The sequence below is a fragment of the Meriones unguiculatus genome, chromosome 10 (assembly GCF_030254825.1).
Source record: "Meriones unguiculatus strain TT.TT164.6M chromosome 10, Bangor_MerUng_6.1, whole genome shotgun sequence".
Taxonomy (NCBI): Eukaryota; Metazoa; Chordata; class Mammalia; order Rodentia; family Muridae; genus Meriones; species Meriones unguiculatus.
Window position 1 is genome coordinate 89,286,370 of NC_083358.1, and position 16,766 is coordinate 89,303,135.

The 16,766-nt window shown below is 43.0% G+C and overlaps 1 protein-coding gene across 4 annotated transcripts in view; it reads right to left on the reverse strand.

The window, feature by feature from the left end:
* Dbt (dihydrolipoamide branched chain transacylase E2) overlaps positions 1–5,988 on the reverse strand; it is a 35,830-nt gene extending 29,842 nt beyond the window's left edge. Inside the window, exon 1 of one of the 4 annotated variants that reach the window (XM_021642708.2) lies at positions 5,870–5,988. In XM_021642708.2, the coding sequence (XP_021498383.1) occupies positions 5,870–5,920 (51 nt within the window). In that variant the 5' untranslated portion in view covers positions 5,921–5,988. The remainder of the gene's footprint in view (positions 1–5,869) is intronic. The other 3 variants (XM_060392840.1, XM_060392838.1, XM_060392839.1) reach the window with 3 other exon arrangements.
* Positions 5,989–16,766: the final 10,778 nt, after the last annotated feature.

A 16,766-nucleotide genomic window follows, 5' to 3' on the forward strand; every position in this document is an offset into this window, starting at 1 on the left:
GCAAAAGCAGGCAGATCTCTATGAGTTCAAGGCCAGCCTAGTCTACAGACAAGTCCAGGACAGCCAAGGCTACATAGAGAAACCCTGTCTTGAAAGACCAAAATAATAATAATAATAATAATAATAATAATATAAAGTAAAAGTCTAACTATAGAATATACTTAAGTTCTTAATTTTAAAAAAATTATTTGTTTTATTTTATGTGTATTAGCGTTTTGCCTGTATGTACGTATGTATGTGCACCTATATTTAAATTACTGAGTGGCAGTTATTTCTGACTTCTGAAAGCAAAGAAAACCTGAGGGTTCATTTCTGAAATTATGTATGCTGACTTTACCTTAAAGAGCTCATCTGAAATCATCTCTTTACTCCCATAGGCATGTGTGTGCACATGCAAGTGTTTTCATGTTCAAATGTTATGGGTGCACGTATGTAAGCATGTGCACATGGGGGCCTGAGCTTGACACTGACTGTCTTCCTGATGGCAGTCCACCTTATACACTGTAGCAGGGACTCTCGCTGAACCCAGAGCTCACCACTTCAGTTTGTCTCCCTACCCATCTTGCTCTGGGGATTTCCTGTCTCTGCCTCCCACATGCCAGAATTACAGTCTCCCACGTACATATAACTCAATTTTGTAATACTTAATTTTTAAAAATATTTTTTATGAATTAAATTTATTCACTTTGTATCCCTGCTGTAGCCCCCTCCCTCACCACCCCCCAATCCTTCCTGCCCTTCCTCCCTCTTCTCCTCCCATGCCCCTCCCCAAGTCCACTAATAGGGGAGGTCCTCCTCCCTTTCCCTCTCACCCTAGCCCATCAGGTCTCATCAGGACTTGCTGCCTTGTTCTCCTCTGTGGCCTGGTAAGACCGCCCTTCCCCCTCTGCCCCCCCTCCCAGCCAGCCACTGAGTTCATGTCAGAGACAGCCCCTGTTTCCCTTACTAGGAAACCTACTTGGAGTCTGAGCTGTTATCTCCTGAATGGTCCTTGGTTGGACTATCAGGCTCAGAACAGACCCCTGGGCCCAGACTTTTTGGTTCTGTTGTTCTCCTTGTGGAGCTCCTGTCCCCTCCAGGTCTTTCTATCTCCTCCTTCTTTCATAAGATTCCCTACACTCTGCCCAAAGTTTGTCTATGAGGTATTATTGTGTATGTGTATGTACGTACGTATGTATGTATGTATGTATGTACGTATGTATGCCTATGGTGAGTGTACAATGTGAGTGCACATATGTAGAAGATAGAGGACAACTTTCAGGAGTCAGTTTTCTCCTTCCTCTCATTTTGAGGCTCTCTTGCTGTTTCAGTCTAGCTGCATACTCTAGGCTAGCTGGCCAGCAAGCTGGGAATTGAACATGGATCCTTTGGAAGAGCAGACAGTGCTCTTAACCACTGAGCCATTTCTCCACCCCCGCCCCCCCCCATCCAGCTTTTGACATGGGTTCCAACAATGGAACTGAGGTCCTCAGACCTGTGTAGCAAGTGTCTTTCCATCTCACCTGTCTCCAGTGCCTATATTTCATTCTTATCAAGAGTAACATTTAGGAGCAACAAAGCCTTATAAGTCATTTAAGTTGACAACATAAAGCTGAGCAGATACTGACAGGACTCTCCAAACACCCTGTTGTGTTTGTCCTTCCTTTCTCCTCAACGTTCTCAACCCTGGCTCTTGGTCAACAAAAAAGTAACCACCTCTGCTTCTTCAGATACACAATGTAGAGGTGCTTAATGAAAAGTATGAAGTATACAAATTCATCTCGATTTAAATAACATAGCTCACTTTAAAACCTTGGAAGAAACTCAAACTGTAGAAGGTTCTCCCTTCATCAACACAGCTGTTACTGAGGAACTACAAATAGACTGGGGGATAGAAACTACCAATTAAAATGCACTTGGGCTGCTTGCTTACTGTGTACCAGGCACATTGCTTTCTCTCCAGCTCACATTATCTCCTGAAGATGACTTATTACCCTCATGTGAGAAGTTGACAGAGAGGGTGAAGTTATTTGTCCTAGGTCACATTGCAATGAAGTGGCAAAATTAAGCTCTGAAGCCAAGTGAACTTGATGGCAAAACCCAGGCTCTTACTGACACATCACGTTGCCAGGAGAAAGAATCCTTTCTTTCCACGCTATAATCTAGGAGAAACAATTCCTTCTTTCTCCCAAGCATAGTCATGTGTGCTCTTATTATTTCTTTGTAATAAGAAATTATAAGCCAAAACAAAGTAGTTGTGGGGGAAAGCATTTAAGTGGAGAGGTGAAGGAGGGTCAGTGCGACCTTGGAGAAGATGTAAATTGGACCTTGCACACTAAGGGTGAATAACAAAGAACAGAAGGGCACTTCGAAGGCCCAGGAAGTTTAGTAAACACAGGACCTGAAGCAGGAAGGTGATCAGCACGGCTGCAGGAGCAGCAAGTAGCTTGGCTTGCTTAGATTTGTAAAGGAAAGCAGTGGATACTTAATGGTTGCTGGTGTCATGTCTGTGAATGCTAGGATAAGGAGTGGGAGTTATGCAATGGTGGGGGTCACATTAGAGGCAGGATTAAGAAATGGTCTACTAATAGTTTGAGGACAGGTTACTACAGGTAAAGTCTGGAGAGAAAGTGGCCAAGGCAGTATTGTAGTCAATTGACACATGAAACACAGGCACCTGAAAGATTTGATCAACAGGGCCTGAGAAAAGGCTACTGAGCAGCAATGGGTGTTATGTAATTAATAGCAACTGGATGGCTTTGACAAGAAAGAGGGGAGAGACTAAAAATTAGCAAAAGTGAAAAGATTAAAAGGCAATAGAAAGGAGAAAAGGAAATACAAATTTAAAGCAGAGAGGGCCTATCATACTAGTTAAGAACAGAAGCCAGGAAGACGGTGCACACTTTTAATCCCAGCACTCAGAGCCTGATCTAGAAATTGGGTTCCAGGATAGCCACAGTTACACACGGAGATCCTGGCTCAAAAAAAAAAAAAAAAAAAAAAGTAAAGCAAAAATTTCTTTTCCTGACACATTCAACAAATATTTATGTGCACTTGCACATAATGTGTGGGGTACTGGGGTTACAGAAGGAAACACATGAGACTCCTTTCCACATGCAGTGTCCAGTAGAGTGAACGATAAAGCAAGTGAAGCACACAGGCAACGAACACAGCCACAGTAGCGTGTGCTAAGGGCACCTAGCTGGAGGGAGTTAGCTTGTAGTAAGATTGGAGACTGAGTGGGAGTAACCCAGGACACCTCAGAGCTGCAGATGAGGCAAGAGTCTTCAAGGCAGAGGAAATATATGAGCAAAGGTCTGGAATCAAGAGAGCACAGTGTGTGCTCAGCTAATTATTTCACAGGGTTCTCATGCAGGTTAGTGTGTGGCAAGCGGGGGCACTGTCAGAGTCGGGACTGGAACGAGCAGTGTGTGTGTCTGTGCATAGAAATGTTACTTTTAATCTAATCTTATTCCACTGGTGCCTATAATTGATGTCCAGTAAAGAGGTAAAATAAAAGCAAACAGTTTTTCAAGATCATCTCGTTAAATGAAATAAACTGTACTCACAGAGGCAGATACAGAATGTTGTCTCATATGTCAAATTTAAGAACGAGTGCACGAAAGTAAAAGAGGGACAATTAAAGATGTGGAAAGGGGAATCAAAGGAAAGTGGGTAAGAGGAGGATGAAGGGTAGAATAAACAGGCTTTTAATAAAGAATGATGCTTGAGAGGTGGGACAAGCCGGATCATGAATTTCCTCAGTCATGTGGCTTATAGACATTTTTAAAAAGAGCAAGAACATGGCATAATCGAATGTGTGCATTATTTTATCAGATCATTATGGCTGGCTTATGGGAAATTAACTACAAAAGAGCCACATCAGAGGCCAGAGGCCCAATTAGGAAATACTAAGACACCTGCACCTAGGAGTGTTGTGGTAAAAGCGGCTAAATTTCTTCAGATCTAAGGAAGCTAGAATCAAGAGAAACAGGTTTGAGGGTTCTATTCTGGAGCCCAGGTCTGCATCCCTGAGGCATCATGGCACACTGTGAGATGGCTAAAGGCTAGCTTTTCCAGGCAACCTTCTGCTAGCAGTAGCCATGTAACAGCCTTACGTCATCCTCCTTCCTGCCTTAAATACTGAATGAGTTGTTGTAGCTCCTTTATGGCCATATGGGAAAGGTCAAATGAACTGCTAAAACATCAGCCCTGATTCTGACAGTCACGTATGTCAGCTGTCCTCTATATGCACAAATGATGTCCCATCCATTCACTGGATTTGTGTCGCTTACAAATGAAAAACACCTCATATTGTGCAACTGGAAATCTCTTGGACAGAATATATGACCCATTTGGAAGACTAGGGTATGTCAGAAATCATTAACACAGCTGATGAATATATTCAAAGAAGTGAGAGAGATAACACAAGCAGTAGGAAAAGTGCAAAGGCTAAAGCCAGGGCTTTTTTTTTTTTTTTTTTTTTTTTGGAAGAAAGTAGTCATACATCACTTAGTGAAAGTCTGTGAGCAATTCATTATTACATGATTTAGTCTATGAGTGCACCTTCGGCTTACACAAACCAAATGGTCTAGCTTATTATCCACCTAAGCTATACGCTGGCTCTAATGCTACAAACCTGTCCAGCGTGTCACTCCACCAAACACTATAGGCAATTGTAACACCATTGTGTCTGTGTATCCACACACATGAAAAGATGGAAAAGGTCATGGGAAATTCTCAGGTCTGTCGTAAACTTATGGAACCACTGTTGACTGAAGTCTGTGTAGTCTATGACTCCTTTTAAGATAGTATTTAGAAGCTGGAGAGAGAAAGAGGGCAGTGGAACCAAGAAACTAAAGATGTTAAGAAGACTATTGGGAAACTGGCCTCTGAGAAGAAGAGCTGCCAATAACACCTAGTAAAGAGTTGCTGACACAAGACTCTTCTTGGGCTGACTACTGCCTACTTCTCCACAATCTCCTCACCTCAGGAATTCCTCTCTGAGCCCCACTCCTGCACAGGTGTCCACTGCTCTGAGCACTTGTTCCATAACAACACTTCTCTGATGTATGCTAAAGCCGTGGCATTCTGTCTTTCCCGGCCTCCCTCTCACCTGTTCCCCTTTACTAGGTTACAATCTCAGGAGCAAAGGGACGGCGGTTATCTGTGTTACAGTTATGTCCCCAGCGCCCAGTACACACAGCAGGCGGAGAAAAGGTTTTGTGAGATCAGGAGGGCCGCTGTAGGAACATCTAGGGGGATGGGGAAAGTCGGTATCCAAGAAGTAATGTAATTTGGAAGAAACTTAATGGGATACCGCCACGGTTGTTGCTAAAAGCCTATGAGGGGGAACTGCACGCAAATGGAGGTGGCAAATAGCTGATAAAAAGTTGGAACGGCAGCTAGTGTGGAACAAGGAGCGCAGCCCCCAGTGAATCTCAAGCTACAGAGCACGGTCTTGCTTTTTCTCTTCTCTTCCTCCACACTGAAAATTTGCCTGAGATCAGGTTAACAGTGCCAGCGTCTGGCGCGAGGTAGGTACTCAACAAATCCCAAACAAATGTATCTATCTCTGTGTCTGCCGCGCTCATCACAATGCCTACCATCTAGAAGGCACTCAAGCAAAGGCAAGCAGGCCAAAAGACAGGATGTAGGTACCCCTGGGAGGAACGCTAATCGCCCAAAGCTAATCGCCACTGAATCGCGCCCAGGGAAGAGAAAGGAGCGAGTTCCCAGCCTCACCGGAGCGCCACCTTCGCTGCCCTTCTGTTTGCATGCATCCTCCCATCGCTTGCTCACAGGACGCGCGGCACTCGAAGAAAGCAACACAGCACTCCAGATAACATCTACCAAGTCATCCCTTCCCAACCTCAACAATCCTGCTTACCAGTCGGACGGCGTTCCGGCTCCAGGTCCCCAGCACACGCGCTGCAGCCATCTTACTCCGGAAATAGCCACTAGCGCACAGCTGGGAGAGACGCCTCCTCCAGGAGACCAATCCCGAGACGCGAGACGCACCTCCCTGGGCGGCCAATAGGAGCGAAGGAACGAGCCTCCCACCCAGCAGCCAACCAGGGCGCGGGGCGGGGTCGAGTGAAGCCCCGGGGCGCTGTGGAAGAGGCTGGGGGGAGGGAGCTCAAACAGCCAGGTTTGTTAAATGCAAGCGCACCAACAATTAATCATGTTTTCAGTTCAGCTGATGGAGAGCTGTCATGTTTAGGAGCTGCGGAGAAGGCTCTTGCTTGTATCTCCAGCACTCACATCAGGTAGCTCTTATTCACCTATTGTTCTAGTTCCAGGGGATCCAACGCCCTCTTCTGGCATCTCGGAGCACCTGCATGCATGTGCGGTAGATACACACACACACTCTCAGGTGTGCATGCATGCACACACACAATACAACTGCTACTAACAAACAACAACAACAACAACAATATAATGAGAGATGTTAAGGGCACACAAGAAAGGGTACTAACTAAAGCCCTGAGGGGTCGTGCGTAGCTACAATAAGGGTAGAAAAATTGGATGTTTCTGTATTTTGTAGCAAGGCCCTGAAGCATGACTTTTTCATAAGTTCATACAGGAACACTTGTCCATTTCTAGGAACTCCTTCTCTTGTGTAGTGTCCTTGAGATTGTCAAGACTGGCTTCTCACATCTAAAATAACCATGTCATTACTTTGTCTTTCAGTCTTAGAGACTGGTCAGATGCAGCAGCCTAGCATTAAAACAAACAAACAAACAACAACAAAAGGAGTCACACAGGGCACAGTGGCACACGTGCCTATAATCCTAGCACTCAGGGAGGCAGGGGCAGATAGCTCTCTGAGTTCAGAGGCCAGCCTGGTCTACAAAGCAAGTCCAGCACAGCCAAGGCTACACAGAGAAACCCGGTCTCGAGAAAGAAAAAAAAAAGTCACAATTTATAAACCTGAATTACTTTGCCTCTTGTAGAAATGTCAAACTGAGCTCAAGCGGACCCAGTAAAGGAAACACCAGAAACCCAGCTCTGTGAGGGAGCGCCTGGAGAAGGAAGGCAGAGATAGACTGTGAATCAAAGGCCAGTCAGCCTGAGCTATGTGGTGATATCCAAATCTTAAAAAAAAAAAAAAAAAAAAAAAAAAAAAAAAAAAAAAAATTAAAAAAGGGGGAGAGAGATTGAGAGGGAACACTTTACTAGGTGTTATAAAAAATGTATGCATTTGTATAAATGTCCAGTGACATTCAACTGTTCTTGCTCCTTAGAATAAAAATCTGCAGCAATGTGTAAGGGATCAGAGAGAACAAGACAGGAGGAAGCAGGGGACAGACAGTACAAATCCTCAGCACTGGGAGATCAGTGGTTGTGAAACAGTCTCAGGTGTTCCACAACCTCTTTAACTTTACACAGATGCACTATTTTTGCCTGTCAGTGTAACAGACACACACCTACTGCAGGCAATAAGTATAAATTTTATAAATACATATAAATCATTGCCTTTATCAGAAAATAGGCAATAACCAGATGTGGTGGTGCATGCCTTTAATCCCAGCACTTAGGAGACAGGGGCAGGTGGATCTTTGCTAGTTTGAGGCCAGCCTGGTCAACAAAGTGAGTTCCAGGATTGCCAGGACTGTTGACAGGCCCCCACCCCCACCCCAAATCTGCAATTATTAAAAGAACTTGATTTTTAAAGCTTTTCCCATTAAGCTTCTTATAGGCACATTAAATACACCTGATAATCCCACGTGCTACTGCTTGTATAGTGAGATACAGTAGTCCTACCAAACAATCAGCTCCTAAAGTATACTATGTAGCTTTCTTGCTGTTGGGTTCCCCTAATTCTATCTTATTTTCAGGAAACAAATAGTTTACTTCTTTATTGGCATACCTCAGTAGACACTTTCTATATCTGAGGGTGTTCTTATCTTTTCTTTGTAAACTAGGGTTTGAAACTTATTCTCTAGGTCTAAATGAAGTTTCTCTTAACAAGCACCAAGTGATTTTTCAGTTTTTGACTAGCCAACAGTGTTTTGGTTAGTAAGACCAAGAGGGAGGAGGGGCTCAGGGAGGAAGGAAGGGAGTGAGACAGAGACTGTAAAATGAACCTAGGGCCTTGCACAAGCTAAGAAAGCCCTCTACCACTGCTACCAAGCCTCATCCACACCTATCTGCTTCTCTATCTACTAGTTTTGAGACAGGATCTCATTAAGCTTCCTGGGTGGCCTTGAATTTATGATTATGATTCTACCCCTCCAGCCTGCTTAGTAGCTGGCATTACAGGCCTGAACCACCAAGCAGCTAAAATAAAAGGAATTCTGAGACAGATTATCTTCAACTTAGATAATGCTAGATTGCTTTGCAGTGCAATTGTACAAAGTAACTTGTCTAGCGGCTGTGTGTTGGAGGTATTCTTTGTTTCTCATTTGACAGACTTAATATTTCCCTATAGGATAGTACTATGGTGTTGATTTAAAGTTTCTTAAGTATTAATAAAGTTGAGCAGGTTTTGCATGTTTATTGGTTCTTTCCTCTCTCTCTCTCCCCCGCCACTCTCCCTCTCTCTCTCTCTCTCTCTCTCTCTCTCTCTCTCTCTCTCTCTCTGTCTGTCTTCCCTTTTGAGACACAGTCTCACATTGTAGCCCTGGCTGTCCTGGAACTAGAATTGGTATGTACACCAAGCTCCCAGAGATCCACCTGCCTTTGTTGATTAAAGGCATGTGCCACCCACACCTACCCCGGTTATTGATTTTTCAACTGCTTCCTTCATGCTTTTCACCTGTTTCTTCTCTGTTGTGTGTATTCGTTTTTTCATTGTTTTCTTACTGATTTATTTTAACCACCTCCATCTCTCTCTCTCTTGACACGGTTTCCCCTGCCCTTGAATACATACCATTATAGGCAGACTCTACCGACTGAGCTAAGCCCAGCCTTCTTGTTGAGTAGGAACTTTCTATACCATACAATAACTTCTATAAAACTGGGATTTTTTTTTTTTTTGGTTTGATGATTTCTGGTTCTCATATACACAAAAACCTAAAAGTTCTAACTTTAATGAACTTGTGGGGTTTTGTTATTTTTTTGATGATGTTATTTCTGCTTTGACACTGTTGTAAATACACTGCTTTTGAACATTTAGACAAAAACTTTTGTGTAAACATGTTTCCTTTTTTATTGCTTGTTTGTTTGTTTTGAGACAGGGTTTCTCTGTGTAGCCCTGGCTGTCCTGGAACTCACTCTGTAGACCAGGCTGGCCTCATACTGCCTACCTCTGCCTCCAAGTGCTGGAATTAAAGACACACAACACCACTGCCTGACAGGAACAGAATTGCCAGAGCATTCAGTAATGCAGCAGCTTACCCTTTTCAGAGCCTATCAAGCTGTTTTCAAAAGGGATTGCATCATTTTGCAGTCCCATTAACAGTAGTTTTAGAAGAGTCTCTGGTTTCTTCACATCCTTAAACACCAGTCATTGTCTCCTTTACAGTCATCCTAGCAGATTTCACATACTATTTCATGATGGCCTGATTTGATTTATATCTACCTGATGGCATAGAACTTTTGTTTAAATATAGCATATCTTCCATTTTGACTGTTTTTAGTCAATGACAATGCTTTTTAAATTGAAGTCTCATTGCATCACTAATATAGTGATACCAAATTCTATCTATCTATCTATCTATCTATCTATCTATCTATCTATCTATCATTTATTTAAGATAGGTGTTGGGTTTGGTCTGGTGCTATGTATTTTAATGTTGATTATTTTTCCTCCCTAAGATCTGCTTGCTGTCTTTTCGGAGCAGATGCTCACAAACTCCAAAAAGATGTTGTGACCTTGCTGTTGGTATAATGTTCTTTTAAAATGTATATGCCTTACCCTTGTTAATTCAAATGCTGATTTCCCCACCCCCAACTCTCTGGTTTCAATCTGGATATTGCATTGTGATACTCACTATAAGCATCCTGTCTCAACTCTTGTGTAAACAGGACACAAATAAAGCAACTAGATACAATGTTGTACAATGGGAGGAGCCAGAGGACAGGAAAGAGGGGAGGAGCTAGAGAACAGGAAGGGGCGAGAAGGAGGAGGAGCTCGAGGGGAGCAGAGCGAGAGGAGAGAGCTTGGAGGACTTGGAGCATGAAACAGACCTAAGATTTCACAAAAAGCAAGTATAATGTGGGAAATATAAATGTTAGGAAACTGAGGGCTTGGAGGTTTAGGAGGGAGTAAATATTGCCCAGCATTGTGTTCTAGGTTAACTAAAAACCCAGACTCTGTGTGGTGATTTGGTTTTACAGCTGCTGAGGATTAACAGCAGCGATACCAGAAGTTAAACCCATAGTAAATATTAATAACTTACTACAACACCTTGCCTAATAAATTATTCCTGGTTGGCTAAATAAAAGGCCTACACCTGGGAAGGGCATAAAGAAGGGGCATAAAGAAGGTTTGCAGGCTTTGGGGACAGGAGAATCACTGGAAAGATAGGTCACCATGATAAAAAGAACCATGTTCTGTCTAAAAGGAGGAATTCTGAGGTTCCACATGGAGAGAAGCAGCCCATTTGAAGAGCATAAGCAAGTGTTTTGGGAATGTGGATCGGAGATAGCCCAGATAGAAGTGATTAAAGGAGATGGCATGGGATGAGGGCTGGGAGGTAATTAGGTAGCTTAGTAGTTAATATCTGCCCAGCCCCAGGTAAAATAAGGCTATTCTAAAATCTATCATGTGTCTGTGTCTTTTATTGATTATAGTGGGTTACATAATACTGCTGTAATAATTATAGGTTATTAATAATAATAACATTTATTAACAATTGATGTTTTCAACTGAAAGGGTTAGGCTAACTTTGTAACCTATATATCTTCTAAAGCCTATAGTTTTGAGTTTTAGGTCCAGGTTAAGCTAAAGCCTCTTAGTACCTTTCCAGAGAATGGAGGAATGTGACCCTATCTGTGAGGACAGATATAAAAAGCAAGCAAGCAATAACCTCCACTCAGCAAAAAGAAGGACCAGACCCTTGTCTCTGAGATAGTGTTTCTTAGCAACAAACCCAGACTTCTTCGAGTGGCTTTTGACCTCCAGCCAAAAGTCTTCAGCCCCTAATCTTCAAGGATGAGCTAACCACCCCCACCTTAAATTGCAGCTACATCCACAGTTGGCAGGACTGGCCAAGCTTGAGCACCTAAGACTAACCAATTATCTTACTTTATAGCTTCCTCATCCAATCCTAAATTGCCAAAACTAAAACTTCAAATTTCCCGCAATTTTTCTTTTAAAAACCTAAAGGCCTTTGTCTCCCAGTGCCACTCTTTGCTGACTGGCAGGGGTGGCCCCATTGTGCAATGGTTAATAAACCTCTTGCTTTTGCAATGAGTCGTGGTCTGGGGGAGTTTCTGGGAAGGGCGCGATCTTGAACTCCTAAGCTGTGAGACCCCAGGTCTTACACAACAACAGACAGGGTCTCATGTAGTCAAGGTGTTGTGGGGTTACCCACTAGAGAAGACTGCTCAGACATGGGTTCAAGCTAAGAGAAAGTCTGGCAGCCACATGGGGTGTTTGGGATCCCAGTGTGGCCCTGAACCTTTCTCTGGTAAAGCTTTTAAGCACAACCCCATGTTCTGTGATGACAAATTTCAGTTAACAAGAACAGCTAGCCAGAAGTGGAACTACAGAAGTCAAAAAGGAAGGTTAGTACATTTAGAGACTTTACCAGAACTATGGACTTTGATGGGAGTAGGTCTTTGTTTTTATTTTGGCAGGGGGTGCTGCCTGTGTGCTGAGTTTTACAGCCTGAATGGCACTTTGATCATGGAATTAGTTGTGCTAAGGTCTGGGGTTTTAGTTTAGAAGAAGAACCTCTGGCAAACTTTGTAGCACAGGATAACCTTGAGTTACTGACCTTCCTGCCTCTGTAAGAACTGGAGTCTCACTGTTCAGGAGCTCAGGATCAAGATCTCGCCCTTCCCAGGAACACTTACAGACCACAATTCGATGCAAAAGCAAGAGGTTTATTCCAATTGCGATAGAGTCACCCCTCCAAAGACAGGAGACGACCCCGAACATGCAAAGCACAGGGTATACCTGAAAATCAGACCATTTTTGCTCTATACATTGACTGGTCAGCAAGAATAGCATGAGGATAGTTTACAGCTGGTTGTAGATAGTTTTTCTCAGAACAGTTCACCCTGCCCTTCAAGAGCTATCTGCACCTGGCTTCAATTCAAATAATCACAGTTGTTTTTCTCATTCCTGGGTGGTCTCTCACCTCCGTCTTAGAATTTTGGGGTTACAGACATGTACAATCACACATATTTATTGACTTTTAAGAAACAGCACCTTGCTATGACCAAGGCTGGCCATGAACCCCACTGTGGAGAGCTGCTTGTTAAACTGCTTTGTTATGTTTTCACCTTGGCCTTCACCTTGAGACAGAGAAAAGAGGAAGTTTCTCCAAATTCCTTAAAACTTATTCCAAGTTCCTTAACGCTTGTCTTTATGACCTTGGACCATAACTGCTATAGGTTAATAGTTTTTGAAAAGTTCGGAGGTTCCACGGAGCTTTACTTTTTGTATTGATGTGACTTGTTTTTGCTTTGCCTATAAAAAATGATCCTGGAATAAACCCAGGCTGCTTCAGTCATACTGACAGACCTCTCAAGCCAATCCTGTGTGTAGTGTGATTTGTTTTAATTATTTTAATCCTCACTCCCCATCCAGGTACTGTTGGACTCTGCCTGCAGGCTCTGGCACCCCACTCATAAAATCCTCTTGTTTCAGCCTACTGAGTATCAAGGAGTAACAAGACCCAAAGCACTGTGTTTTACCTCACCTATGCTGATTAAGATGCTGGAGTTTTGCTAAGGGAGGTGGCACACATCTTTAATTCAGAGGCAGAGGATCTCTGAGTTTGAAGTCAGCTATTGTCTACAGAGGGAGTTTCGGGACAGCCAGGGCTACACAGAGAAACCTTGTCTCCAAAGCAAAACAAAACAGATTTTGTTTAAAGTGCATTTTCTATTTGGTTGGTTTTTTTTTTTTTTTTTTTCTATTCTGTGAACTGTATAAATTATATAGCTCTTTAAGGGATTATCCTCAAAAATTTGCCTTGCATACTTAAAAGCCTTTCTTAAATGATGCATCAACTGAAGTTCCCTGAAAAAAAAGTGGTGTCTGCTAGAAATTCTGCTGACCAATTCCCATGGCTGCAGAAAACTGGGAATGCTGCAGATAAAAAGGCAAGATTATCTCAGGCTATCTTTAGTCTTTTTAATGGCCAGTTGCTGCTAACATTTGTATCTATAGACATCCTTTCAACAGGGGAAACATTTGCAATGCCACTAGTTTCTATCAACCCGAAGGCTACAGATGTCATCAGATAGCAATTGAGACCTGTAACAGAAACTTCTTTGCTTTGCTGCCTTCTCTCCACAACCTCTGCCCCACGCCCCCTAAGGATCTGATAAATGCATGATAATGCACGACAACTTTCCCTTTTCTACTCACAGAAAAAGTTGATGTAACTCTCCAGAGTAGAACATGTTGTTTGGGGAACCTGAATCTGTGTTTTTGGGTCATGGTCTCTCAGTTCCAGCTCAGAATGAGCTATTTATTATTCTTTTTGGAGTGAGAACTTTGTTCTATATCAACAGGCTCTCTTTCTCTCTCTTTCTTTCTCTTTCTTGGGTGGGGGGTAATGCTGAGATAGTGTTTCTTTGTGTGGTTCTGGCTGCCCTGGAACTCACTCTGTAGACAAGGCTAGCCTTGAAGTCAAAGTTCTACCTGCTTCTGCCTCCCAAGTGCGGGGATTAAAGGGTGCACAACAACCATCCAGCTAGTGTGTCCACAGTCTTTTTTTCTTTTTTAAAATTAATTAATTCAATTTACATCTGCCATAGGCCCCTCCCTCTCCTTCGAGTTCCACCTTCCGTGCTGCATCTCCTCTGCCCTATTCCTCAGAATAAGGAACCCCCCCAACACACCCCAGCTCATCTATTCAAATGAGGACTGAGTTCATCTTCCTCCCCTGTGGCCTGATAGGGAAGTCCCATCAGGGGGAAATGATCAAAAAGCAGACAACATAGTCCATGTCAGAGATATCCCCACTCCTCTAACTAGTCAGGAAGCCTAAGATGCTTACTGGATTTATCTTCTTGGGGTCTGTGCATTGTAGGATGTCTATCCTGTACTACATGGCTAAAATCTGCTTATGAGTGAGTATATACCATGTGTTTCTGGGTCTGTGTTGTATCAACAATCTTAACTCTATTAATTTGTCTGAACTTATGCTTTAACTCCAAACAGAGATCTGGGGTTTCTTTAACTTTGTCATCTGCATCTTGAAATTACATTGCTTTGTTAACTTGTGTCATTTTATGTCATGTTTTCAATGTCTCAGCTCATCATTTTTTTTTCCTTTTACTTTTTTATGATTCAGAGTTTTTCTGCGTGGCCCTGGCTGTCATGGAACTTGCTCTGTAGACCAGCCTGGCCTCAAAGTTAGGTTCTGCCTGCTTCTGCCTCTTGAGTGCTGTGATTAAAGGTGTTTACTTCCATGCCTGACTGTGAATCTGTTCTTTAGAAATTCATTAGAATGCATATGTAGAGCTTGGCCTGGATTGCTGCTTATTGGTCAAAGACAAGAACACCGACCCCAGACCCCAGAGTTTTTATTGTGGTCATTAGCATAGTACTATAAAAAGCTTATTATCATTATAAGAGTTATTAGAGTCAGAGTCTATGCCCTGGAAGCCCTTAACAAGCCAGGCTCAGCCGTTTTAAAAGAGAGCTTGGGGTAGTGGTGGTACATGCCTTTAATCCCAGCACTGGAGGGGCAGAGGTAGGCAGATCTCTGAGTTCTAGGTCAGCTTGGTCTACATAGAGAGTTCCAGTTTTACCAGGGCTACAGAAAGAAACATTGTCTCTAAAAACCAGAAAGAGAGGGACTGAGGGAGGGAAAGGTTAGGAAGAGAGGAATTTATTCACCCAATGTGGCTATACTGGAGTGAGATGAGAAACAAGAAAATCCGAAAACCAATGACCCCTCCCCCAAATGACCCCTTTGAGGTTTAGGTATGAAGTAGAAGGCTGAAAGTGTAGCTAAGCAGTCCCATCAGGGTGTGGTTCTACCTATTACTGATGCTTCATTGTTTCAGCTCCAGTCTCTTCTGCAAGGTGGTCTGACAAGCTGTCAGAAGAAATTCTGGGAAAATTCCAGTCCCAAGTGTCTCTGTAGGCTGTACTCATCCTACAAGATCAGTTACAATGTTATCTATTGTTTCTTGGCTAGTTTCTACATCATATTTCTGTCTTGTCCACTTCCTTCTACCATCAACAGGAGCTAGAACGGTGCCAACAGGTCAGAGCCAAAGAGTTAGAAGGTAGGGAGCACAAACTGGGTCTATATTCTGTGTACCACAGAGACTATATCTCTGTGTTAGAGTGTTTATTTGGCATGCAGGAAACCTCAACGTCAGTCCCATGGAGAGCTGCTTGTTAAGCCGTTTTGTTATGTTTTCACCTTGAGACATAGAAAAAGGAAGTTTCGCCAAGTTCCTTAAAACTCGTTTCAAGTGCCTTAAAGTTTGTCTGTATGACCTTGGACCATAACTGCTATAGGGAAGCAGTTTTAGAAAAGTTGGTGTTTCCACGAACTTCTCTTTTTTTATTGGTGTGACTTGTTTTTGCTTTACCTATAAAAAAATGAACCCTGGAATAAACCCAGGCTGCTTCAGTCATACTGACAGCCCTCTCAAGCCGATCCCATGTGCAGAGTAATTTGTTTTAATTATTTTAATCCTCGCTCCCCACCCAGGTACTGTTCGACTCTGCCGGCAGGCGGCACAGTCCCTAGTGCTGCAATAAGGAAATAAAAATAAAAGGATAAGCTTTCTTCAGAGGAGGCTATGTTTACGCAATAAGAATCTAACATATACAGTCACGCTATCATAGGGGCTGGAGAGATGGCTGTCTTCCAGAGGACCCAGGTCAGATCCTCAGCACTCCCTTGGTGGCTCACATCTATAATTCCAGCCACAGTGAATTTGATGCCCTCTTCATGCCCACAGGCAACATGTCCATACATATAACAAACTATTTTTTTAAGTACATTTATATTACATTCCTACAGCCGAAGCCTTGCTTCAATGTCTCATTATTTCCTGCCTGTAAAATTACATCGCTGATAAATCATTTTCAGGCTCCTAGGCCTCTAATTCATCTTCTTCATACTACCAGGGGCTTGCGCCTCTCCCTTTGGTTAGGGGACTATGAGACAATGAAGTTTCTCTGAGAGTCTCATGCTGGGACAAGAGGAAAGCTGGAGTCCCTGAGTCAGCCAGAGGGAAAGTTGTCTCCCAGGAAGAGATCTCACAGTTCTGAAGTCTACTAGACCACTTTGCAGGAGAGGCTAGGTCAACGATGGGTCAGCTTTGGCCTAGATCACACCTTGACCTGGGCTCCTTAGTTGTACATCACTATTGCCTTCTACTTAAACCTAAACTTTACATCAGGACCATGAAGACAAGACAATGGTTTATTTCTTCCTCTTCCCAAGACCACATTTTCCCCAAGACATCTTTTTACTCCTTTCCATTGTTACTCATTTCTTGGATTGGCTACTGAGGAGGGGGTGGCTGAATCCTTTTTGTCAGGTCTGCCACTTCCCAGGCTCTGATGGTAACAACTCAAGTCACCATACGACCATAGCTAACATTCCAAATTCCAACTGTGAATACTTCTCCCAGGTTAGGATCTTGGAGCATGTTCCAGATTGGTTTAAGTAATCTATGTGCTTCCAAAA